We start from the raw sequence: 27,591 nt of genomic DNA, 5'->3' as shown, positions 1-27,591 counted from the left end.
TAGTGGTTGTTATTGTTGCTGAAGCTGATGTGGGTGGCTGCGGATGTGGTGGGTTGATTAGAGTTTTACAGTCAGCAGACAGTCAGGAATGGCCTAAAGTGAGTGATGAGTGCTGACGTCAGGGAACAATGGGCAAATTCAGGGTACTGGTTGGCAGAGGGAACGGTCAATCAATGCGAGCAAATGGATTCTGTAGGGATGGGGTGGTCAAGATTTATGGTTGGCTATTCAACTACATCATAGGGAGGGGAATGGGACTCAGTAACAATATTAAGGTCGATTTGAAGAGGATTAAGAGTCAGAGTCGGCATGTTGATGTCACGCGAAATTATCGCAGAAATTTGAAGGATCCTGCGGCATGACCTGCAGCCGCTCGGTTTCGGTGGGAATCCCATGCCAGTTGTCCTCAAGATAACTGCTGTACTCAATGTTTTTGCTAGTGGGTTCTTCCAGCGATCAAAGGGCGACATATGTAGCATATAACAGGCCGCGACCCAAAGGTGTATCAAAGAGGTGACCAATGCCCTTTTTCGACATGCCAATGATTCATCTACTTACCTGTAGACAAGGACAGCCAGGTAGCAAGGTCTGCGGCCTTTGTTGCATTTGTGAATCACAAAGGCTTCCACTCTTTAAACGTACAGATGGCTTGCAACCACAGGTAAAGAATCATGCATTTTAGCACGTTTTCCAGAGAGTTGTCATGATTCATACATTGAGGAATTTCCAGCTGCTGGGAGTTTTTGAGGAACCAGCCGAACTAGACGGCTGGAATCTAAGTGACAAGGGTTACCCCCTTTGTACACGGTTGATGACACCAGTACGTCATCCCCAAGCACTGCTGAAGAGAGGTACAATGCTGCACACGCATCTACCAGAGCCATCACTGAACACACCATTGGCATGCTGAAAATCCAATTCCATTGCCTTGACGAGGCTGGAAGGGCTCTTCAGTATGCACCACAGAGGGTATCACAAATAATCATTGTCTGCTGTGCCTTGCACAATCTTGCAATTAGACGCAGCAAGATTCTGCAGGCGGAGGAACACCAGTCCTTCTCAAATGAGAAAGACTATGAAGGGGGTGAAGAGGAGGACAACAATGCCAATGATGCCATTACAGATATGAGGGCCATGTAGAGACATGCAAGGGACATCAGGGAGAACCTAATTTATGCACGTTTCAGGCAACAATAAGCCACTTCATCAAGGAACGTTGGTAGGAGAAAAGTAAAAATTCCCCATATATGTTCACATATGCCTGAAGTTTTATTCATTGCTGTAATGTAAAAGAAGCTTTGCTGCACTTTGATATGACCAGCAGATTAAATCTTGTATGGGCTACGATGGAACTGAAAACACAACACTGCAAGCAAACTAGGTGTGACTGCAGAACCACAAATGTAAGGCATGTCGGTGGTGAGAAAAGCGAATAAGCATCAAATGAAAAACAGCCATCATTGAAGAGTGAAGGCTCAAATGTACACTGGACATTTTCTGAGATGTTTTGCAAGCATCAATGCATTTCTGCTGTAGGCTGCCAATAAACATCTTTGTTGTCATCTGAAACCAAGCAAAAGATTTACAAGAGCGCATCAAATGTTAAAAGTAAATAAAGATGTATTTAAGCTTCTGGAAGAGTTGCATAATACTTACAGCACCCATGCCACCTTTGTGCTCAAACCAGTCTCTTTTTCTGCTTTCTCCAACTATGTCTAGGTGCTACCCTGACATAAGCAACTGAGGTAGAGGCAGTCTGCTCAGTGCACTGCCCCGTTGCTGTGGATGACTGTGGAGGGTGTCCTCTGTAGGAACAGGGCCTTGATGGCTCCATCCTACTGGGGGTCTGCAGCAATGGTGCTTCAGTATCCCCCTCGCCTGCTGGAGATAAGGGGGTCAATGTCGGGGGGAGGACGCGATGTGCTTACGCTAGGGGTGTCCGGAGAGGAAGGCCCCAGGGCGGCTGGCACATGCTCTTCCTCCATCTGAGTGCACGATGGCATCTGCCAGTCTCCATGAGGGAAAGGAGCACCTGTAGGGAGGTCCCTCTTGCACTGACTCTGCTACATGCAGCCCATGGCAACAGTGATGGAGTGCAGGTCAGATCGCATATGGCTCGAGTGCTCAACCAGACTCACCACAGAGCTCGGCAAACTCTCAACTGAGGAATCCATACATTCAAATGCCTGGGACATGGCAGACGTCATGGTTTGCATGGACTCCTCCATGACATGCGCAAAGCCATGCATGACCTCAGGCATCTCCGACATATTTTCCACATGGCTTTGCTGCACATCCAGCAGACTTCTCAAAGCAACAAACAGAGGATCATCATGAGCGGGGGCTGAGCAGGGGCCTGGTCCCCAGCAGTCCTCCGATGTCAGGGGACTCAGCTGGCACATGCTCCCTCAGTTGCTGGGACATGTCTGCGTTGTGCACACCAGATTGTGACCCAGAGTCTAATCTTAAATCCCCCGCGGACCGTGTGGATGTATCTGCGCTGGTGGAAGTGGAAGAAGAGACAGGTGATGGTGCACCATCTGGGGCATTGGCTTCATCTTCTTCCCCACAAGGGGAGTCTTGGGCCTTGTGACTTTCAAACACTTGAATGTAGGAACCTGCAGTGGAGACACAAACAGAGGCACTTTAAGCATCAGCTGAACATGAGTTTGCACACTTTCCTTTGGTGTGCACATATGGCTGCATGACTGAAGATGACATTTCACCCTTACGCCTTGATGATCCTGCCTCCACATCTGCTATTTCCCTGCATCTCTCCTCTCTTGCAATTTCTGCATCCTCGTCCTCAGCCAGTGTCAGGACTCTGACGTCTGGGACACCTCCACCTATCTTTGCCCACTCGTGCTGGTTGTGGGTGCATTTATCCTGCAGCAGACAGTGCAGACCTAATAACATGTCTAAAGATGAATCACAGCCATTGTAAACATGCATCAACATCACTCTTTCAGGACTGGCTTTCGCCTGACACATCCAAGCACATCAACAATGCCAAACGTCAGCTTTGTGCACAATAGCGTGTGGCACCAAGGCTGCTCACACAATCCACTTCATGCCTTGTCTGCCCTCTGTCTTACAGAGATGGAGCCAGGGAGAAAAACAATGGAACAGCTTCGCCAAGACCTCTTACCCTCACCGATCTGAGCAAGTCATTGATGCACTTGCGACATTGCACCCAGGTTCTGCAAGTCAACCATGGTTTGAGACCTCCTCTGCTACCTCCATCCAGGCCCGCTTGGGAGGGTCTTCGCACTCCATCTGCAGCGAAGAGGTCCTCCTGCCTATCCCTGATGGCCTGGAGGAGAACCTGCAGGGAGGCATCACTGAACCACGGGGCAGGGCGCTGTCTACTGCTTGACATTGCCTTTGCTGTTGCTGCAGAGACAAATAAGTGATGTGTAGGTGGTGCTGGATTACAAAAATTAAGGGAGGCAAAAGCATTTTTCATTAAGTACAAGCTTCAATTCAGATTCCAATGCAGAAACCTACATGCCAGGAAAGCTGCTGATCCTAGAGGCTGCAAGCACAGAATGCTTTATAGCTGTGACGATCATAGTGCTTGACCCCCCGTGACGACGGGTTCCATCAATGAAATACCGTCCCTGCCGCATAATCCCACGGGTCTCTCGTGCCGGTTGCCACCGGTTCATTTACATAATAAATCGTGTGTAAAATGGGAAAAATGGCAGAAGTGGACAATATGCCAACTTCCGGTCCCACCGTTGGGAATGCCACGTGACTCATAAAATCCCAGCCATAGTTTCAGTTCTACCCTGCCTCCAAGTCATTGACTGACAAAATATTTACTCCAGTGAGGAAAAAGTAGCAGAAAACAGAAACGATCACATGACTCCAAGTTGTATCAGATTAGGAGGAAAATGTAGTACAGAGGGAGGGAACAGCAATAGGTTTGACTTTCGTTGTAAAGGATGAAGGACACCATATCTACAGCAGATAAACATTGTGGATTTCTGTAATTCTGTTAGTGGTAGAGCAACATCCAAGTATTTACAGTGCTGAAACCAACACCCTTATATCGTCAGCAGAATTACTGGCCAAGAATGTTGGTCTGTCATGACGCAAATCACAGGGATATCATGTTCAACAACACGTTAACATTCTTACTCATTTTTACACTTTCCACATTCAAAATAACTTAAGCTAAAGTTGTAGATAAACAGGAAGTTGAAGCTATTTGGCCTAAAGGTTGAGGCCAGTTTGAAGAATTGATATTGAAATGTCACATTAAGACAACGTTTTGTAAAAGAATTCAAGTTCTTCAAGTATTTTCTTTGCAGACAATATGAACAGAACTATTCTTGGACATTGGCCCATAAAATAGCCTTGCATAAATTTCACAAAGGTTAACTTTTTTATTTTACCTTAAAAGGTGGGCTGGAGTCACTTGGTCTGGCAGAAAAATCGAAGGAGATGATGAGGTCGATTGCACGCTGGGGCCTCAGTATAAGTGGGTAGGGGAGGTTGAATGTGAGCCCACTGTCCACCACGTGGATCTTCTTACTTTTCACATCGAGTGGTTCATAAATCCTTTCAAATTCATCTGGATCTGTAGGAATATTGGAAGGGGAAACATAAATTCAGATTACCCAGTCAGCAAACTCCCTTGAGGCTTCCTTCTCCCTCTTTTAGCCTATCCATTAGCATTGCTGGGTCATGGGAAGGAATCATTTTAATAACAGCTTCAAATAATGCTAAATTATTACTACAGTTAAAGGAGTGAAGAGAGAACAAAGATGATCGGAATGTAGGAACAGGAGTAGGTCCTTCAGCCCCTTGAGCATGTTCTACCATTCACTGAGATCATGTCTGATCTGTATCCAAACTCCATCTACCTGCCTTCACTCCATATCCATTAATACCCTTGATTAGCAAAAATCTATCAATTGTAGATTTAAAATTATTAATTGAGCTAGCATTTACTGCATTTTTGTGGGAGAAAGTTCCACACTTCCATCCCCTATACGTGAAGAAGTGTTTCCTAACCTCTCTCCTGAATGGCCTGGCTCTTATTTTCAGGTTTTGTCCCCTTGCCCTAGACTCCACCACCTCCATCTACCCTATCAATTTATTTCAAAACTCTATCGGGTCACCCCTTATTCTTCAATATTCCAGGGAATACAAGCCTAGTTTATGTAATCTCTCCTCATTATCTAACCCTTGGAGCCCTGGTAACATTCTGGTAAATCTGCACTGCATTCCTTTCAAGGCTAATATATCCTTTCTAAGGTACACTGCCCAGAACAGTACACAGTACTCCAGATGTGGTCGAACCAGGGCTTTGTATGGCCATATCAAAACTTCTTCCTTTTTATATTCTTGCCCTCTAGTTATAAAAGCTAACCTGCCATTAGCCTTTCTGATTTTTTTTTTTAGCTCTACTACATTTGAGTGATCTCAGACTAACTAGATCTCAACTAGAAAAGTGGCATTTCTGGATCTGGTGCTGGGAAATGAGGTGGACCAAGGGGAGCACTTGGGTAAGAGTGATCATCACATCATAAGGTTTAGAGTAGCAATGCAGAAAAGCAAGGAACAAAATAAGGTAGAATGCTAAGGGTAGAAGGGCTAATTTCAACCAAAGATTGGCAGGAAGAGCTGTATTGGAACAATGGGTTACCTTTAAGGAAGGTACAGGCTAGGAACATTCCAAAAAGGGTGAAAGGTAGGGGAACCAAGAACAGGGCTCCTTGGTTGACGAGGAAGATAGAAATGATGATGAAACAAAAAAAAGGGTGTATGATGCATGTCAGGTGAACTCATCAAGTGAGAACCAGGCCGTATACAATAAGGTGAGGGGGAAGTGAAGAGGATAATAAGACAGGCAAAGAGAATATGAAAATAGAATGGCAGTCAACATAAAAGGGAACCCAAAGATTTTCTACCAGCATGTAAATAGTAAGCAAGTAGTAAGAGGAGGAGAAGGACCTATTAGGAACAGAGAGGGTAATATAAGCTTACAGGCACAGGACAAGGCTAATGTACTTAATAATGAGTACTTTGTATCTGTGTTCACTAAGGAAAAGAAGGCTGACAAAATATCAGTAGAAGCAGAGAGAGTAGAGGCAGTGGATGTGATTAAAATTGAGTGGGGAGGTACTAAAAAGGTTGGCTATGCTTAGGGTTGATAAGTCACTTGATCCGGATGGCTTTCATCCCAGGTTGCTAAAGAAAGTGGGGATGGAGATAGCGGAAGGGCTTGCCATAATCTTCCAATCTTCCCTGGATATGGGGGAGGTTCCAGAGGAATGGAAAGTGGCAAATGTGACACCCTAATTCACAAAAGTGTGTAAGGACAGTCCAGTAACTACATGCCAGTAAATTTATCAGTGGTGGGTAAAGTTTTAGAAACTATAATCAGGGAAAGTATCAATGGACACTTAAAGATGTTCGAGTTGATTAAAATAGTCAGCAGGGATTTGTAAAAGGCAGATCATGCGCGACAAATCTAATTACATTTTTTGATGAAGTAACAGAGAAAGTTGATGAAGGGAATGAGGTGGATGTGATCTATGTGGATTTTAAGAAAGCATTTGATAAGATACGACATAAAAGGCTGGTTAACAAAATTGAGGCTCATGGAATAGGAGGGTCAGTGTCCAATTGAATAAAATATTGGCTTATGAACAGAAAAAAGCGAGTTGTAGTAAATGGTCGCTTTTCAGACTGGAGGATAGTAGACAGCGGTATTCCCCAAGGGTCAGTGATGGGACTACTGCTTTTTTTGATATATATATAAATGACTTTGATTTGGAATAGAGTAGAATCTCAAAATTCGCTGGTGACACCAAACTTGGAGGTGCGTAACAGTGAGGATGATATGAATCGCCTGAAACAGGACATATATAGGCTAGCAGAATGGGCAGAAAGGTGGTAGATGGAATTTAATACTGACAAGTGCGAGGTGATGCATTTTAGCAAAAGGAATAGGGAAAGGCAATATATACTTAATGGCACAGTTCTAAAGAGTGTGCAGGAACAGAGGGACCCGGGGGTGCATGTGCATCGATCTTTGAAGATGGCAGGACATATTGAGAGAGTGGTTAGTAAAGCATATGGGATCTTGGGATTCATAAATAGAGGCATCGAGTACAAAAGCAGGGAAACTTTGCTGAACCTTTGTAAAGGACTGGTTAGGCCCCAAACGAAGTATTGCATCCAGTTCTGGTCACCATACTTTAGGAAAGATGAAATGGTCTTTGAGCGGGTGCAGAGGAGATTTACCAGAATGATTCCAGGGATGGAGGATTTTAGTTACAAGGTTAGGTTGGAAAAGCTGGGGTTTTTCACCTTAGAACAAAGGAGATTGAGAGGAGATTTCATAGAAGTGAACAAGATTATGACAGGCTTAGATAAGTTAGACAAGAAAAAGCTATTCCCATTAACAAATGGTACAAGGACTCGGGGACACAGAAAGTTTTGGACAAAAGATGCAGGGGGAATATGAGGAAGTACCTTTTTACCCGGTTGTTGGTAGTGACCTGGAACTTGCTGCCCACAAGGGTGGTGGAAGCGGAGACGATCAATAACTTCAAGAGAAAGTTGGATGGCCACCTGAGAGAAACAAACTTGCAGGGCTACAGGGATGGAGCTGGGGAATGAGACTGACAGCATAGGACTGTGGAAAGCCGGCATGGACTTGATGGGCCAAATGGCCTCCTTCTGTGTCATAAAAAAAATGACTCGAGTACATGGATCCCTAAATCTCTTTCGATCACCACCTTTACTAACATTTTACCATTTAAATAAATATTTTGATTTATTCTTTTTTGGTCCAAAATGGATGGCCTCACACTTACCTGTGTTGAAATCCATTTACCACAGTTTTGCCCATGCACTTAATCTATCCATGCCTCGTCGTAACCTTTTGCTCCCATCTACAGTACTTAAGCTGTAGTGAGTTCTCAAATGTTGCCTGATGCAATGTAAATGAGACGTGTGGAGTCCAGGTTGGTTAAAGATCTCAAACAGGTTTATTACAGCTAAACTATTATGTACTGTACAGAGCTAATTATTTACAGAACCTTACTCTGGGTGTTACAGTTGCAGAGTGACTGTGTCCTGGTGCTTGGCTCATTAGCGTACTAAGATCTTAAAACGACATCACTCTTAAAGGGAATCATACAACATCCCCCTTCTTTCCAAAGTTAAGTCTCGTATGCTAAAAGTAAAAACACATAAAATTAGATATCAAAATTATTTATACAGGTATAGGGATTGTGAAAGTTACATGTATAGCAGCTCAAAAGTCCATATATCGTCTCGGTGGTTTGACAAATCCTGCTTGGGGAGTTTGTGTCTCATCTGTTGCTCTTCTTTCTGAAGTTTCTCCCTCTCTGCATTCAGTTTCTGTTGCTCTGCCTTCAGCCTGATAACATACTCTGTTGCTTTTCTCAGGATGACCACTTTTGAGGCCTTGTCATTCTTGGAGAGTTCCGGCACCTCATCTCAAAGAACCAACAGACAATGCTTCAACCCATTTCTCCTCTAACTCTTCAGGACACTGTATGTCCTTCACCTCTCCTCATCCTCCATGTCTGAAGGCTTGGGGCTCAGGGTTGAGGACATGTTGGGAAAGAGTGCTTGGTCTCATGGAGGTACTTGTCCTTTTTGCTCATTGTGATGCTGGCGGTTCTTTAGAGAACAGAAGTGAAGGTGCGGCATCGTTGTGCTATTGTTGGGTTTCCAAACTGCACCATTTGATGCTGGCCAGAGTCTGAGAGTGGGTTCCGGTCCTTGGAGATTTCCTCTTGGCAATTCTCTCATGGATAGTTATGATGTTGAGGTCCTTAAATGCTGGTAGTCTTGCCACTGCTGGTCCACTCGTGCCCACAGGTAGAATGTTTGAGATTTCTATGCTGACTTGCCATATCTGCATTGCATTGTTAGGTGTGCCACTGCAAGAGATGGGTGACCCATTGTATGCAGATAACTTGGCAGTTGTCAGTTGTATCATTGATTTCCAATGGCTCCGGTACATACCTTTGAATATTCGGACTTGTAGGATAGATGGAGGCAAAATACAGACAGCCATGATTTAACTGAATGGCAGAATGGGCTTGAGGGATTGAATGGCCTCCTCCTGTTCCTACATTTTTTCCAAATATCCGACTAACATTCCACTATCATGGCACACTCATCATTCTATTTTTACATATTCACCTTTTACTACAAAGAGCAAGTATGTTCCCTTCAAGAAAAAGGGTGAGACTAACAAATCGAGTGCCCTCTGGATGTCAAAGGAGCTTAAAGGAGAGGCTAAAGAAAAAAGGGGCACTAATGGCAGAAACCAAGAGCTCAATACTGCAGAAAACCTAGAGGAGTATAAAAATTGTAGGAGTCAAATTAAAAAGGAAATTAGGAAAGAAAAGAGATGGCATGAATAGATATTGACAAGTAGAATCAAGGAAAACCCAAAGAGTTTTTACAAATACATAAACAGCAAAAGGATAACTATAGGAAGAATATTAGGTACCACAAGGGTAACCTGTGTGTGGAGGCGGAGTATGTGGGTATGGTTCTTAATGAATACTTTGCGTCTGTTTTGTCAAAAGAGAGGGACAATTCAGACATTGCAATCGATCGATGAAATTGACAGTGAGAGAGGAAGTATTAAGGGGTTTAACATGTTTGAAAGTGGATAAATCCCCAGATCCAGCCAAAATGTATCATAGGCTGTTAAGGGAAACACGAGAAGAAAAAGTGGAGGCTCTGACCATCATTTTCCAATCCTCTCTGGCTATAGGTGTGCTGCCAGAAAACTGGAGGACAGTTAATGTTGTACCATTGTTTAAAAAGGGAGAAAGGGATATATCAGGTAATTACAGGCAGTCAGCCTTACCTCAGTGGTAGGAAAATTACTGGAAAAATTCTGAGGGGCAGGAAAATCTTCATTTAGAAAGACAGTCAGCATGGATTTGTTAAGGGAAGGTCGTGTCTGACCAACATGATTGAATTTTTCGAGGAGGTAACAAGATGGGTCAATGAGGTTAATGTATTTGATGTAGTCCAAATGGATTTTATCATACTTTTGATAAGCTACCACATGGCAGGCTGGTTATTAAAGTAAAAGTTCATAGTATCCAAAGAAATGTGGCAAGTTGGATCCAAAATTTGCTTAGGGGCAGGAAGCAAAGGTCATTGGATGTTTTGTGACAGGAAGGCTTTTTCCAGTGGAGTTCTGCAGAACTAGGTCCCTTGCTTTTTTTGGTATATGTCACAGATGATACAAAAATTGGCCGTGTAGCTGATAATGAAGAAGAAAGCTGTAGACTGCAAGAAGATATCAATGGACGAGTCAGGTGGGTGGGGGAACAGCGTAAAATTGAGTTCAATGCAGAGGAATATGAGGTAATGCATTTGGGAAAGACTAACAAGGCAAAGGAATACACGATGGCCGGGATTCTACTGAGCTCCCGACGTCGGGCTCCATGGCAGGGAGACTGGAAGATCGTTCCAGCAGCGGACTGCCATGGAGCCCGATGCTGGTAGCGCCAGGCCCGATCTTCCTGGTAGCAGCGAGGCTCCGTGGTGGTCCCCCCGCCGCTGGGCAACAGGACCCGGATTAACATATTTCAATTAACGAAATGAATACATTTAAATAAAATCAACAGCGATCTCTCCTTTGGGCTCCGATCTTCTGAGCCGTGGCCAGCACTCACGCACTTTCACTTTCCTGTCCAGGTAAAACACCATGGTGGGGAAGGGGGAGGGGGCGTGGGGGGGAACTTATGATTTTTAGTGCAGTTGTGGCTGGGGCGGGGGTGGCTGGGTGTGATGAACAGGCAAATACTAGTGTAGGGGACCTCTGCACTTTGATCGTTTTGGTGGGGTACAGGTGGTGGGGGTGGGGGGGGGGGGGTGGTTGGGAGGGGGAAGGTCAAGTGTTGAATAAGTGTTTCTGGGGAGAAGGCAAATGTTGAATTTAATTGTTATGGAGAGGGGGGAGGGAAAGAGCCGATAGATTTATTGGTGGTACATTGGGGGCGGGGAAGCCCTTTAAAAATTTAAATGACCTGGCAGGGCTGGCTGCCCTTTATAAATGGTGCCCCAGCGCCTGCACACAGGCAGCTGATGCAATTGCCTGCATCGGAGAGCCCTCCCCCTCGTTATGATTGATGTGGGTGGGGGAGTGGCCTGACCGGCTCATTATCTTGGACCACTGCGAGGATGATTGTGGTAGAATGGTGACCTGCCACCAATTTTTCACCCACAGTCGGGAGCGACGGCAGAAGAAAATCCAGCCCTATAAATGACAGAATGCTGAGAAGTGTAGAGGAACAGAGGGACCTTGGAGTGCATGTTCACAGATCCTTGAAGGTGGCTGGACCGGTAGCTAAGGTGGTTAAGAAGGCATATGGTATACTTGCCTTTATTAGCCAAGCCACAGTATATAAGAGCAGGGCAAGGTTATGCTGGAATTGTATAAACTCTAGTTAGGCTACAGTTGGAGTACTGAATGCAGTTCTGGCCATAGCAACATAGGAAAGATATGATTGTACCATAAAGGGTACATAGGAAATTTACGAGGATGATGCCTAGACTGGAGAATTTTAGTTATGAGAAAAGATTGGATAGGCTAGGGTTGTTTTCTTTGGAACAAATGCGGCTGAGAGGAGACCCAACTGAAGTGTATAAAGTTATGAGAGGTCTAGAGTGGATAGGAAGGCCCCATTCCCTGATTGAGGGGGTCCGTGCCCAGGGGGCATAGATTTAGGGTAAGAGGTTCAGAGTTTAGAAGGGATTTGAGGGGAAATTATTTCACCCAGAGGGTGGTGAGGATCTGGAGCTCACTGCCTGAAAGGGTGTAGAGGCAGAAACCCTCATAACATTTAAAATGTACTTGGATATGCACCTGATGTGCCGTTAACCCACAAGGCTACGGACAAACAGCTGGAAAGTTGGATTAGGCTGGACAATTCCTTGTCAGTTGGCGAGGTCACGGTGGGCTGAATGGCCTCCTACCGTGCTGTAAGTTTCTAAGATAGTGGTTCAATTCAACAATAAGAAAGATGTTTCTCACAATGACAGGTTTGATTGCTAAACCCAAATCTGGCTGTCCACAAAAACCCATAGGTCTCATCACTGACCTGTAACGACTTCTTCATCTTCCATCACATCTTGTGGGATGAAATCACAGAGAGGTGAGAGTGGGAATGATGTGTTCAGGTTGAGTCCCAGCATGAAGTTATGCACTTTGCCAGCACGGCCTTCTCGGGTGTTGAAAAGTGCAGTGTCACTGAACAGAGTCTTTAGCATCCTCTGTACCCAACTGTCTTGGTTATTTCTTTGGCTCTCTTCTTCTGCTTCAGCTGCTTCACTGCCAAGCCGGTCCTCTGTCACAAAGAAAGCAAACTTCTGTTGACTATCTTCACTGCTTGCAACTTACATTCAGTGACCTCCAGGAGGCATATTCACTATTCAATATTACACATTTTGCCAAGTTTCAGCTTGTATTGAAATAAACTGTACCAGTAATTTGAGTGTGAAGTTGTCTGAAGAGAGAGACCATCTACAGGAGCCAGTTTGGTACCACTTCAGCTTCATAGCTGCTACAGCATAACTGTAATTGGTGCAAAAGCAGACTGATTCCTGAGATGGCGGGACTGACGTATGAGGAGAGATTGAGTCGGTTAGGATTATATTTGCTGGAGTTCAGAAGAGTGATGGGGGATCTCACAGAAACCTACAAAATTCTAACAGGACTTGACAGGGTAGAGGTAGGAAGGATGTTCCCTATGGTGGGGGAGTCCAGAACCAGGAGTCATAGTCTAAGGATACAGGGTAAACCTTTCAGGACTGAGATGAGGAGAAATTTCTTCACCCAGAGAGTGGTAAGCCTGTGGAATTCACTACCACAGAAAGCAGTTGAAGCCAAAACATCGTATGTTTTCAAGGAGGAGTTAGATATAGCTCTTTGTTCTAAAGGGATCAAAGGGTATGGGGAGAAAGCGGGAACAGGTTACTGAGTTGGATGATCAGCCATGATCATAATGAATGGCGGAGCAGGCTCAAAGGGCCGAATGGCCTACTCCTGCTCCTATTTTCTATGTTTCTAAAATGGATTTGAAAGTAATATTTTTTATCTCTGCCATTAGAGAACTGACTGGCTTGTTGGTGCACTTTGATTATTAAAACATAATCAGAATGCTGGTGAACAGAGATTAGCTAACTATCTGTCACTCTTGATAATTACTAGTCTGAAACCTGTGCTAGTAATATGATGACATCCACCATATTGCTATTTCAGTCTCCCTACAATTTTCTATCCCAACTGGAGTGTTGTTTAATTCCTTCATGGATTACATCACAGTCGATGCAAGATTCTCACAAACATCTGTAAATGCAGATTTCCAGCAAAGATTGCTGGATAGCAACTGAGAACGGGAACCCCCAGGTAACCTTTATTTACAATGATGTTGCAGATCATGATCAAGAAAATCTTTCCCAACAGTGAATACCAGAATTTCTCTAGACTTGGACATTGATAATCGGTTTAACAACTGGTTGATCGCTGTTACCAGTGGAAATTCAGGTGATGTGGGAAGTGCTTTTATCTGGTCCTGATGAAACTGCATTGTCCCGTTGTTTCTGCTTGGACTGTACCATAGGGGCAGCACTGCTAGTAGCAGCTGAAGTTAACAGTGTACTCAATTATTTTTGCCATCACTTCTCTCCAGTCTTAGCATGGAGATGTTTTTAAGTCTGTGTGCTCCTCAGAGATGTTAGCACCGCAGCCTCACAGCTCCAGCGACCCGGGTTCAGTTCTGGGTACTGCCTGTGTGGAGTTTGCAAGCTCTCCCTGTGTCTGCGTGGGTTTTCTCCGGGTGCTCCAGTTTCCTCCCACAAGCCTAAAGACTTGCAGGTTGGTAGGTCAATTGGCCATTATAAATTGCCCCTAGTATAGGTAGGTGGTAGGGAAATATAGGGACAGGTGGGGATGTGGTAGGAATATGGGATTAGTGTAGGATTAGTATAAATGGGTGGTTGATGGTCGGCACAGACTCGGTGGGCCGAAGGGCCTGTTTCAGTGCTGTATCTCTAAACTAAACTTATGGATTTCATCTCCTGTCATTCTCTAGCTCAACTGTCATCATGCACAGAGCCAGGTGTTGTACAAGTCCATCAGTTGTCCAGAGATTCTATTGCCTCCATTCATAGGTATTTTGGAACTCACCGTTTTTTCTTCATACAGCCATTATAAATTATGAAAACCTTTTGTCTCCCTAAATATTCAGCCACTCATCATTCAGTGGCCACATAACTTTTAATTTTCTCCCAATGAAATATCATATGATTTCACCATGCCCCCAGCTTTTCCCAACCCAACAAGCTCCCAAGCATCCAACCCACTATGAGCAAGGATCTTGCTTGCATAAATTAAAGAGGTGCATGCAAACCTCACAGGGTGAAAAGCACTGTGTTTGGTTGGGATGTGCCTTTTCCTTCATCATATCATAAAATCATCGAATGGTTACATGGTCATGGCTGTGCCAGCTTTCTGCAAGGACAATTCACTTAGTCACACTCTGCATTTTCCCCATAGCTCTGCAAATTTATTCTCTTCAGATAATTATCCAATTCTCTTTGGAAGGCCTTGATTGAACCTGCCTCCACCACCCTCTCAGGCAGTGTATTCCAGATCCTAACCACTTGCTGCGTAAAAGTTTTTCCTCATGTCGCTGTTGCATCTTTTGCCAATCACCTTAAATTGGCGTCCTCAGGTTCTGGATCCTTCCGCCAATGGGAACAGTTTCTCCCTATCTACTCTGTCCTGATCCCTCATGATTTTGAACACCTCTATCAAATCTCCTCTTAATCTTCTCTTCTCCAAGGGGAACAGTCCCAGCTTCTTCAACCTATCCATATAACTCAAGTTCCTCATCCCTGGAAGCATTCTCGTGAATCTTTTCTGCACCCTCTCCAATGCCTCACATCCTTCCTATAAAATGTGGTGCCCAGGGCGGCACAGTGGCGCAGTGGTTAGCACCGCAGCCTCACAGCTCCAGGGACCCGGGTTCGATTCCGGGTACTATCTGTGTGGAGTTTGCAAGTTCTCCCTGTGTCTGCGTGGGTTTTCTCCGGGTGCTCCGGTTTCCTCCCACAAGCCAAAAGACTTGCAGGTTGATAGGTAAATTGGCCATTATAAATTGTCACTAGTATAGGTAGGTGGTAGGGAAATATAGGGACAGGTGGGGATGTTTGGTAGGAGTGTGGGATTGGTGTAGGATTAGTATGAATGGGTGGTTGATGTTCGGCGCAGACTAGGTGGGCTGAAGGGCCTGTTTCAGTGCTGTATCTCTAATCTAATCTAACTGGACACAATACTCCATTTGAGGCCAAACCAGTGTTTTGTACAGGTTTCACAGAATCACAGAATTGTTACAGCACAGGAGGCCATTCGGTCCATCGTGTCTGCTAGCTCTCCGAAAGGGCAGTTTATCTAGTGCTACTCCCCAGCCTTCTCCTCATATCCCTGCACATTCTTCCTTATGAGATAACAATCCAATTCCCTCTTGAAAGCCTCCATTGACCCTGCCTCCACCACAGGTTTATCATAACTTCCTTGTTCTTGTACTTTTTTCCTCTTTTTATAAAGCCCAGGATCCCATATGCTTTATTAACCGCTCTCTCAACCTGTCCTCCCACCTTCAATGATTTATGCACATATAACCCAGGTCCCTCTGCTCCTGCACCCCATTTAGAATTGTATCCTTTAATTTGTTTTGCCTCTTATCGTTCTTTCTACCAAAATGAATCACTTCACACTTTTCTGTATTAAATTTCATCTACCACTTGCCCACCTATTCCACCAGCTCTATGTCCACTATACTCCTCACAGTTCACAATACTTTCAAATTTTGGGCCATCTGCAAATTCTGAAGTTGTGTCCTGTACACCCAAATCTAGGTCATTAATATATATCAAGAAAAGCAAGGGTCCTAACACCCACCCCTGGGAACCCCACTATATACCTTCCTCCATTCGAGAAACAACTGTTCACAACTACTCTGTTTCCTGAATCAGCCAATTTCCTATCCATGCTGCCACTGTCCCTTTTATTCCATGGGCTCTATCTTTGCTGACAAGCCTGTTATGCGGCACCTTATCAAATGCCTTTTGGAAGTCCATGTACACAACATCAACTGCATTACCCTCATCAACCCTCTCTGTTATCTCATCAAGAAGCTCAAGCAAGTGATTTTCCCTTAACAAATCCGTGCTGGCTTTCCTTAACAAATCCACATTTGTCCATGTGACTATTTATTTTGTCCCAAATTATCGTTTCTAAAAGCTTACCCACCACCAGCCTTTTGTTGCTGGGCTTATCCTTAAATCCTTTCTTGAACAATGGTGTAACATTTGCATTTCTCCAGTCCTCTGGACCAACCCTGTATCTAAGGAGGGTTAAGGAGGATATTACTATAAATACAAGCAGGATATGACAGTGGGATGACTCCACACTTTAAACTCTTACCTTTGGGTTGAGATTCATCATCACTGTCAGAGCTGTCATTTCCAATTAAATGCTTGGGCTGAATTTGTGCTGTAATATAAACAGAACAAAAAAAATCACACTCTTCAATGGTTAAGAAAAAAATCACAGCTTGAGATAGACCATTCATCTGGATTATCTAATGCTGAGTGTCTGATCTCCCTGCGCCGCACATCAATTATGCTCAAGAACAAAAGCTTCAGGATTTCACAATGTCACTCTGTGCAGAGGATGAATACAAATACAGCCCAGGGCTAAAGCAACCTGTGGGAAACTGTCAACTCAATGATCCTTTGCATGGTCTGAGTGTAGACCGCCATTTGGTCCAACTTAATTCATCCATACAGCACAATCCCATACTCACCCCTTTGCTTCATCTTATTGTTTTTAAAAATAATTTCAGGATTTTCACTTCTACTGCTCAACTCAGAATTCCAGTCCAAATGTTACATTTTACTAGTTTGAACTTGTGTTGAATTATCCTTTTCAATTCTATAGACTATCTTATGTAACTCTGTAAAATCAGCTCTCAGATGTCCAATCCCCAAGCTGAAAAGCTCAAGGGTCTCCAGCCTGTTCTCATAACTCAGACTTGACACTAGGGATCAGTCTTGTGGGGCTTCTCTGCACTACCGCCAGCAGTGAAAAATCTTACTGCTTTCTTGGCAACCAGAATTAGACACAGCAGTCAAGCTACAGTCTGACTAGAGTACTGCACAGTTTGGCCATGATTTCCCTGACTTGAATTCTAGTGTTTTGGTTATGCAATTCAACACGATTGCCTTTGTTAATTGTTACTCTGGATTGGTTGGACATGTTGTGCACTGAGTTTATAAGACTCTTGGATCTCTTTCAACCTCATCATTACTTATATCAACAGATACTGATAGTACTCAAAATCTCACCAAAGGGCTACTTTCCTTCTATAAGTGTCAACGTGCTATTTGACTGTGGATGGAATCACGGTCAACACAACTCCGGTGGAAAGGGGCAATGTATAGTTATGAGGAGTGTGACCCCATCTCTTCTTACCCCTCCACATTCCATGGACAACTGAGACAACTGTTCCACCCTGCTCCCATCCTAGCTGAGAGCAACTGATTCAGTCCAAACAAAGGGACCTTTGTTCATCAGTCTGGAGTATTACATCCTTAAGATGCATTCAAAACATTACATCTGTAGTTCTTCCTGTCAGTTTTTTGCATTATAAATTCCTTTGTCCAGATTTATAAGGGAAAATGTTTATGTAAACTTGTGTCATCTTCCTTCCCCCCGTCATGAAAGCACTGCAACCATTGGCAGGAGGGTGCAATTACAATGTGACAAGTTAAATAGACAATTTTCATTGTAAATATGGGGATAAGAATTTATAATGAAAATAATGTAATAAGAGCCGAATGTAGAACTTTAAAATGAGGATTGAATTATATCTGTGTGCCCTGGTCCAATTATTTCCCAGCCTCCAACTTCATTTCACTAAAGACTGCTTGATATACACTCCCATTGTACAACATTAAGGAGATCAAAGCCTGTCAAACAATACTTGTCAAAGCAAATGCTTTACACCACTGAATTAGTCTACAAATGTGACATCCTGTAACTCATACAACTGAACTTTATTCAGTCAAGTATCAACTACCCACATTTTATTTTCTGAAGGTACACAGCACTATAGCTATAAATGGCTGGAGAATAACAGGAAGTTACAACTCAAACTCTGAACAGTGACTACATGGGCCCTAATGCAGTCCACTTGATTGACACCCTGTCCATCATCTCAAACATTCAGTCCCTCCACCATCAGCACACCAAGGCTGCAGTGTGTACCATCTACAAGATGCACTGCAGCAGCTCACCAAGGCTCCTTCAGCAGCACCTTCCAAACCCACGACCTCTACCACCTAGAAGATCAAGGGCAGCAGGCACGTGGGAACATCACCACCTACAAGTTCCCCTCCAAGTCACAAACCATCCTGACTTGGAACTATATCGCTGTTCCTTCATTGTCACTGGGTCAAAAGCTTGGAACTCCTTTCCCACCAGCACTGTGGGTGTACCTATACCACACAGACTGCAGCGGTTCAAGGCGGCGGCTCACCACCATCTTCTCAAGGGCAATTAGAGGTAGACAATAAATGCTGCCTTACTAGTGATGTCCACATACCATGAATGAATAAAAAAAACTATAAGGAATTGAAGTCCCATTCCCATGACTCATCACCTTCAAGTTGGTAATTCTATTTATACAACAGAACTAAATTGAATGGTACTATATTGAAAATTAAGCATCCAATTTCAATAATGACGGTGGCATTACCTCATTCAATCAGAGGTTACATGGCAGCAACAGGATTATATCTGGGTTACAAAAAACACTGCTAATAAGCCTCTGCCCAAGGGTGTGGTACATACCAGGACAATCAAAAATAAAATCTTTCATTATTAACCTCCAGATTCTGAGGAACAATAGTTAACACCACTCCACCTCCCCCTAAGTTAATCAATTCATTTTGAAAATTCTTATTCAGGTTGATGGTCTGGTGCCCACCACTCCTCATTCTGCTCAACCAGATGGTCTGGGGTGTTGTGCCCCACATTCAGCTTGATCATCAATGAGAAATGACAGTCTGCATTCTGTTAAAACACAGCAATAAAAAAAAAAGACTTGCATTTATAAAGTCCCTTTCATGACCACCGAATGTCTCAAAGTGTTTTACAGTCAATGAAATAGCTTTGAAGTGTAGTCACTGTTGTAATGTAGAAAACAGTAACAGACCACTTCTCCCACCAAGCTCCATATTTATAAAGAGCCTTTCTGCCTTTTAGGACACATGATTTACTTATCGATTTACAGAAAATATCAGGATAATTTCACAACTTCCACATCCCCAGCCAGGAGCCATACTTGAGAATGGTGGAGTCAGTGGCTCTGGAAGTAGTAATGAGAGGAGTGCAGCACTTGGGAGGGTTAGGATGGTGTTGCCACCACATAATGAGCAGGATATAAGTAGAAAGGTCACAGACCTGAAACGTTAACTCTGTTTCTCTCTCCACAGGTGCTGCCAGACCAGCTGAGTATTTCCAGCACTTTGTTTTTCAGATTTCCAGCATCCGCAGTATTTTGCTTTTGTATAAGTAGATTTTAGTTTTCTCTTTGTGTCTTTTCTCCCTGTTTTTTCTTTCCATCCGCTTGTTTGTTTTCTGGCTCACATTGGTGTCTTGGAGCGGCGACAGGCTGCATGAAGCAACTGGACCAGAAGTCAGAAGCAGCAGCTGTACAAATCTGACTCAACAAAAATGGCTGCAAGAGTGGACAATTGCAGTAAAAGAACAGGAAAGGCGAGAAAGAATTTCAAGCTGGTTCCCAGATTATCTCCTAGGACTGGGTCTCAGGTCCATTTCTTGGGGTGTAGGTGGACCAGGACTGGTAGAACCAGGTAGGTGACAGGTTGTTGGGAAACCAGACGCCTGTCAGATGGTTGAGAGAGGAACTGTTTTTGAACAGCAGGAATGTCAGAGTCATTTCTGGAGTGCTTTTATTTTATTTTATTTAGAGATACAGCACTGAAACAGGCCCTTCGGCCCACCGAGTCTGTGCCGACCAAGAACCACCCATTTATACTAACCCTAAAGTAATCCCATATTCCCTACCACCTACCTACAGTAGGGGCAATTTACAATGGCCAATTTACCGATCACCTGCAAGTCTTTGGCTGTGGGAGAAAACCGGAGCACCCGGCGAAAACCCACGCGGTCACAGGGAGAACTTGCAAACTCCACACAGGCAGTACCCAGAATTGAACCCGGGTCCCTGGAGCTGTGAGGCTGCGGTGCTAACCACTGTGCCACTGTGTTAATTAAGGTTTAAAAGTTTTGAGAGTTTCTTGCATCTTAATTGTTAAAAACTGAGATGATGTTTGGTAACTGGTTCTTCAGATGGTGTGCAGCATAGCTGGGAAGACCAGAGCCAGGCTTCAGTCATGTGGGAAGAATGAGCCAATCTTTCTTTGCCGTCCTTGTCTCGGGAGACAATGGGTAAATGCCTGGAGGTGGTCAGTGGTTTGTGGAGCAGCGCCTGGAGTGACTATAAAGGCCCATTCTAGAGTGACAGACTCTTCCACAGGTGCTGCAGATAAAATTGGTTGTCGGGGCTGTTACACAGTTGGCTCTCCCCTTGCGCTTCTGTCTTTTTTCCTGCCAACTGCTAAGTCTCTTCGATTCGCCACACTTTAGCCCCGCCTTTATGGCTCCCCGCCAGCTCTGGCGATCACTGGCAAATGACTCCCACGACTTGTGATCAATGTCACAGGACTTCATGTCGCGTTTGCAGACGTCTTTAAAGCGGAGACATGGACGGCTGGTGGGTCTGATACCAGTGGCGAGCTCGCTGTACAATGCGTCCTTGGGGATCCTGCCATCTTCCATGCGGCTCACATGGCCAAGCCATCTCAAGCGCCGCTGACTCAGTAGGGTTTATAAGCTGGGGGTGTTGGCCAATGCGCCAATCAGATACGAGAAATTTGCCTACCATAAATGTGGCTGGGATAAAATAAGTTAGACAATAATTAAGCATTACAGGGAAATATTTGAGGAAGTGTGATGCATGCTATACAAAAAGTAGGACAAAATTCCTTTATGTTTACTAGTTGTTCATTAAGAGGAAATTCTACATCTGGTATATAAATATACATATTACAAAAGAGCAAACTTATTGGTGGGGATAAGATGTACAACAGTAAGCTTCAGCAGTTTATGCCCACCATCAAAACATTGGAATGAGATTACTACAGTGGTGCTCATTATGTCATCCTGGAGCCATTTGTGGCCCCCACCCCACCCCAACCCAACCTCCAGTTCTCCCTTCAGCTCAGACCTTAGTAGACTTCCTGCTCCATGTACTCAGCTGTGAGACCTGAACAGAACTGGGATTCAGAGGCTAGATCGCCAATAAGAAAATATTAGATAACTCCATCAGATACTTTGGTCTTGTAAATCCCATTAGAGGCACAGTGTGCAACTGACCTATGCAGGTCCAGGTTTAATCCCTAGTAAGTCGATTTCAGCTGCAGCACCAGCAGTAGGCTGAGCTGTGGAGAAGGCAGCCATGATCCATGTTCCTGATTGCAATCCTACTGGAAAGTGGACATGTATGGAGGTCAGATGACGGTATCTATTATTGGAATCTATTATTAAGGAAGTCTTAACAATGCACTTAGAAAGGCACCGTATGATTAGGAAAAGAGAACAAGGTTTTACTAAAGGGAAATCCTATTTGATAAATTTATTAAAGTTTTTTGAGGATGTAACTAGGATGGTAGATAAAGGGGAACCAGTAGATGTCGTATACCCGTATTTCCAAAACATATTCGAGAAGGTGCCACACAAAAGGTTAATAGCAAGATAAGGGCTCATGGAGTTGGGGGGCAATATATTAGCATGGATAGAGGATCGGTTAACGGACAGGAAGAAAAGAGTGGGCATTTTCAAGTTAGCAGGCAGTGAATAGTGGAGTGCTGCAAGGATCAGTGTAGGGGCCTCAGCTATTTATAATCTATATTAATGGCTTAGATAAAAATACAGAGAGTAATATATCCAAGTTTGCTGATGATACAGAGGTAGGTGGAAAGGTAAGCCGTGGGGGGGACACAGAGAGGCTGCAAAGAGATGTAGACAAGTTAAGTGGAGTATAATGTAGGGAATTTTGAAGTTATTAACTTTGGTCGTAAGAATAGAAAAGCAGAATATTTTTAAAAGGTGTGAAACTTGTAAGTGTTGATGTTCAAGGAGACTTGGGTGTGCTTGTACAAGGAACGCAGAAAGTTAACATGTAGGCAAATTAGGAAGGCAAATGGCATGTGGCCTTAATTGCAAGAATAAAGAAGTCTTGCTACAATTGTACAGGGTTTTGATGAGACCACATCTGGAGTACCGTGCAGAGTTTTGGTCTCCACATTTAAGAAAGGATATAATTGCATTGGAAGCAGTACAAGTGAAGGTTCACTAAATTGGTACCTGGGATGAGGGGGCTGTCTTATGATGAGAGGCTGAGTAAATTGGGCCAATATTCTTTGCAGTTTAGAAGAATGAGAGGTGATCTCATTGAAACAGACAAGATTCTGAAGGGGCTGGATAGGGTAGACACTGACAGAATGTTTCTGCTAGTCAGGGAGTCTAAAACACAGGGGCACAGCCTCAGGATAAGGGGCCAATCATTTAGGTCTAAGATGAGGAGAAATTTCTTCACTTAAAGGGTTATGAATCTTTGGAATTCTCTACCCCAGAGGATTGTGGATGCTCCATTGTTGAATATATTTAAGGCTGGAATAGACAGATTTTTGGTCTCTCAGGGAATCAAGGGACATGGCGAGCGGGTGGGAAAGTGGAGTTGAAGCCCAAGATCAGGCATCATCGTATTGAATGGTGGAGCAGGCTCGATGGGCCACATGGTCTACTCCTGCTCCTATTTCTTGTGTTCGTGTAGGGTATGATCATTTTCATAGTTGAATAGCCTGGGGTCACCCTTAAGAATGACCACTTGGGTGAGACACTGATGTACAGCCAGTGCCCTTGGAAACCTACTCCAGCATAATTCAGCACCTTGAAGAAAAATGAGTGGAAAATGAGGAAAGACATTTCTGGTGTGCAAATTAGAAGTTCTGATTACTACAATATGACATGATGATGCCGCTGAGAAACAAAATTGTTCAGCAATATCAAAAACTGCAGCCTCAGATCAGACCCACAACATTGTATCTGTTCTCCAAGAGTGATAGACAAAACATCTCAGTTTGAGATTGTTCAAAACTAGAGGGCTTGATTTGATCAGATGTGGGCTGCACTAAGAACATGTTTGTCACACACCCTCATTTGAAGCATGTTACAAAAGAGACTCATTATTCAATGCTGCTAAAGCTTATTTAATTTACACACAAGTTGCAGTGACATTTGACTTTGCACAGGAACTAGCAATTTGTATTAAAACAATCTAAAATCAAATTGACCTTGACTGAATAGGTCAAATTCTGTTTCAATTCCATGGAAATTTTACTTGGATTTTGGGGATCAAATTCTTTGCTGCATTTGGTGGACTGGGCCTAAGATCACAACGCTAATAAAAATTACCCTTCTCAAATTGTATTTGTTTTATTCAGTTACAAGAAAATGACTACTTCTCTGCTTTCTCAGATTAGTCTGAGGTTGGGGCTGAGGTACATTGCTGGGCAGCTTAAAAGGCTTTTAATCTATACCAAACTATATGTACCTGATCTGGGAGTGCTCGATGCTGATGCCAGAGGCTTGAAATGGGAAGGTGCTGTTACCCTTGTCACAGTATGACAAACAGAAATTCTGCAGCTTTCAAAAGCAACTGATAACGGCTTTTCAACAGAAATTTATGGAGTGACTATTGTGCGTGGTTATGATTCAGCACGGCGAGTTAGTGTGGCCAGTAATGTAAATTAATTAGAGAAGAGAGAGGCTGTTTGAAGGCAGGCCTGTGCACACCTGTGGGAAGCAGCTTAAACAGTACATTAGTCAAACATTTGATCCCTAGAATGTCGCAACGCACCCAATGGCAGCATTGAAGGCTGGAAGAAATAAACAAACAACACAAAAGCTGCCAAACATTTTTCTTTGTAGGCAAAGTAGAAGCTGATTCAGGCTTCATGCATAAGCAGTCACATACACTGATGTGAAAATCAGATTTACATTGACCCAGCTTCCTGTTTGAATCAGATTGCTTCTCACGATGAGAGATTGCAATACTCTTTTTTGAGTCACAAAAACTTCTCCAGCTTTCATCAACTGTCTTCTTTTTGAATGCACACAACTGTGTACATTCCAGGAGTGAATTTCACTGATGTTATTAAATAAAACAAACTGGTTTACCCCTCCTCACCTCATTCTCATCCCACTCCTTCATACCCCCACATAACTTCAGATGATAGGGGTAAAGCTTCAGGTACTTCTCTTTTATGAATAACTTTCAATAGATTACAAATCTATTCCCTGTTTCACCCTGGAAGTGGATTCTACAAGACTGCTGCCAATCTTATGCGAATGCTGCAGTATTGTCATACTGTAACCACAGCCTACGCTAAGGTCTGTATAAGCTAGCGACATTCATGGTGCCAGGACCAAAATGGCAGACCCAGCTCAAGTGATACTGTATGCCTGCTGTACAAGTCATTGGGCATCTGGTGATACATATTGAAACTTTACCCCAAGGAAAGCATTCACTGCTGTGTTAGCACAGATCTTCATGCTGTTTCCAACATAGGACTGCGGCAGCATGCTTGGCTTCAGAAGCAACTTCACAAGTTAAACAGCACACTTCAGACTTCATTTGAGTTACATTTTCATAGTGAAATAAAACCTCAAATGTTTAGCAGAAAATACTAATTTATAACATAGAAATTGAGTTTTCAAACACAAAAGCAACCTGTCATTTCTGAACTGAAATTCTCCACAAACAAAAAGTGACAAAAAGTCAATGAGGTTCAAGACGTTTAGTCAGATTGTGGGGATATTTTATCCTAGAATGGTGCCTCCAAAGTAGGTTTTCAAACTCGTCCAAAATTTGGCTTCTGTTCGGTTTGGAATGGCCATGTTTGCCTGGACTTCACGGAGGCCCCCTGTGAACCGGAAGAAGTGTCACCTACATCTCTGAACTTGCCCAACATAATTCTTTCGCCATTTCCCACAGGACAGGTTCAAAAAGTAATCGAAAAGGCTAATGGAATGTTGATCTTATCACAAACGGGTTGGAATTCAAAAGTGAGAAAGTGATACTTCAGTTGTACAGAGCCTTGATCAGACCCTATTTGGATTACTGTGTTCAGTTTGGGGCACTGCACATCAAGAAAAATGTGTTGGCCTTGGAGTGGATACACCAGATTCACCAGAATACTACCAGTACTTAAAAAAGTTAAACTATGATGACAGGTTGCATAAATTTGGGTTTGTATCTCCTTGAAGTTAGAAAGTTGTGACATGATCGACCTGAACTGTTTATAATGATAAAGGGATTCAACAGTTCAGAGACAGAGAAATTATTTCCTCTGCTAGGGAGTCAAGGACACGAGGGAACAAACTTAAAATTACACCTGGGCCATTTAGAAGTGATATCAGAAGCTATTTATTCACATAGGGTGGAAATCTGGAACTCTCTCCCCCAAAAGGTTGTGGATACTGGGTCAATTGGAATTTTCAACAGAGAGTTTGATAGTTGTTGCTAGGTAAGAGTATCAAGGAATACAGGGAAATAGCGTGTAAATGGAGCTGAGGTACAGATCAGCCATGATCCAATGGAATGGTAAAGCAGGTTCGAAAGGCTAAATGGCCTACTTCTGTACCTATCTGCCCTCCCACCAACTCCCAACACATCCGCATTTGGTCCCATTTGTACTGCTTGATGACACTTGGTACTATGGAAGAAATGCAAATTCTACATATCTGTAAATGAAGAAAATATGGTACATATAGTGTACATCCAAGTATAGTACACAGTGTGTGCGCATTATTTAAACTTAGAACTAATAGTTTCGATTTTGACACAGAGCTGCAAGTGGCAAAACACCACGACCCCTGAGCTCAGCAGCAATTGGGGTCATTTTAAATCCCTGGCCTCGTCTTCATGTTATGAAGCAGCAGCAAGCCGGTGGGCAGGAGTGGCATTTTAGGTGGCAGGAAGCTGTTGTTTGGTACCAACGAACAGTCACGAGCATCAAAGTAAGGTGTGTGGGGAAGGAGTTCAGGAAGGTTCCGTGGGAGGGAATGGGGGGAACCCAGGGCAGGGTAAGTCTAAAGCTTTCTTGTGGGGTCTGAAGGAGAAATACTTGCAGGGTCCACTCCCCGTGCTCTCATCAGACGACACTTTGGCCAGAATTTTACTCTCGTTGGATGGGAGCTGTCCACCGACCGAAAAGTCAGTGGTGATCCCACCTCCGCCGGGCCTGGAGTTCCAGACCCCATTTTATGGTCCCAGACCCTTAAGTGGTCTGAAGCGGGACTTGCACCTCATTGAGGCAGGACGTCCCGCCTAATGGAGCTGCCCGCCAATCAGCAGGCCGGCAGCTGTTAGTTCCACCGGGAACGGTGGCCACTGCTGGGACTGGAACCCAGCTTCAAGAAGAAGAGGAAGGATGGCCCCGGGAAAAGGTAAGTTTTGGGGCCTCGCCGGGGGTGATCAGTCAGGCCAAGGCGAGGCAAGGGTGGTTGACTGGGGGGGTCGGGGAGCATGTTGGGCATTGGGGATGGTTGAGGCATCAGGGGCGGCCCTCCACCGGGCACAGGGGAGCCTGATCAGGAGGACCCTCCCCCTCTAGGCCACCAGAAAACTGCTTACTTTTATCAGGCAGCTTTTCTTGGGCTGTCCACCTGCCAAAGGTAAAATCCCCGTTGCAATGGGCAGAGACCCTTAAGTGGCTGTTAACTGACCACTTAAAGGCCTTGATTGGCCTGGCGTGGGCAAGCGTGCCGTTGTTCGCTGCCGCCGCACAGCATAAAATGGCGACAGAGGTAGGAGCAGGTCGGGAAGGGCCCCCCGAGCCTCCCACTCCATTTTATGCCCGCCCCCCCTGCCGCCATCTCGCTCCTTGGGGGTTGTAAAATTCTGGCCTTTATCTTGAGTGAGGTTCATAGGCTCAGACCATATGCAAAAGAATGCAAGATTAAATTTCCATAATTGCCTACCATAACCATGACAGAAGATCCATGGAAATGCAGAATTAATGCCCTGAAATGTCCAACAGAATAACGGGGTAGTTTCGAGGGACTGCACCCAAGTGGCCAACGGCCTGTTTACCTTGCAGCCAAATTGGCTAATCCTTTGATAGGGAGAGCTGGGAGTTAGTCAGAGATCAATCTTAACACTAATGATAGGAATGTATGGTCTAGTTCAGTTTTAGAAGATCTGTAGAGGGAGGCAGACCAGAAGGGAGCAAGTGCCCTTCAAGAAAAAAACTGATCTGGAACAGATAAATGGATGACTAGGAGAGTAATATTTAGCCTGCTAATGGAACAGTGTGATGTGTTTTGCTATTGTTTCATGCTATTTGTAG

The 27,591-nt window shown here is 44.0% G+C and overlaps 1 protein-coding gene across 1 annotated transcript in view; it reads right to left on the bottom strand.

Annotated features, from left to right (window-relative positions):
* Positions 1 to 27,591, bottom strand: part of LOC137372919 (cytosolic phospholipase A2-like) — a 170,760-nt gene that overhangs the window by 20,103 nt on the left and 123,066 nt on the right. The window contains exons 13-15 of the mRNA XM_068037390.1: positions 16,514 to 16,582; positions 12,126 to 12,371; positions 4,401 to 4,585 (exon numbers count right to left, since the gene is read on the bottom strand). Coding sequence (XP_067893491.1) covers positions 4,401 to 4,585; positions 12,126 to 12,371; positions 16,514 to 16,582 — 500 coding nt within the window. The remainder of the gene's footprint in view (positions 1 to 4,400; positions 4,586 to 12,125; positions 12,372 to 16,513; positions 16,583 to 27,591) is intronic.

This window comes from Heterodontus francisci, chromosome 8 (genome assembly GCF_036365525.1).
Source record: "Heterodontus francisci isolate sHetFra1 chromosome 8, sHetFra1.hap1, whole genome shotgun sequence".
Taxonomy (NCBI): Eukaryota; Metazoa; Chordata; class Chondrichthyes; order Heterodontiformes; family Heterodontidae; genus Heterodontus; species Heterodontus francisci.
This window is presented reverse-complemented; position numbering and strand designations above follow the sequence as displayed.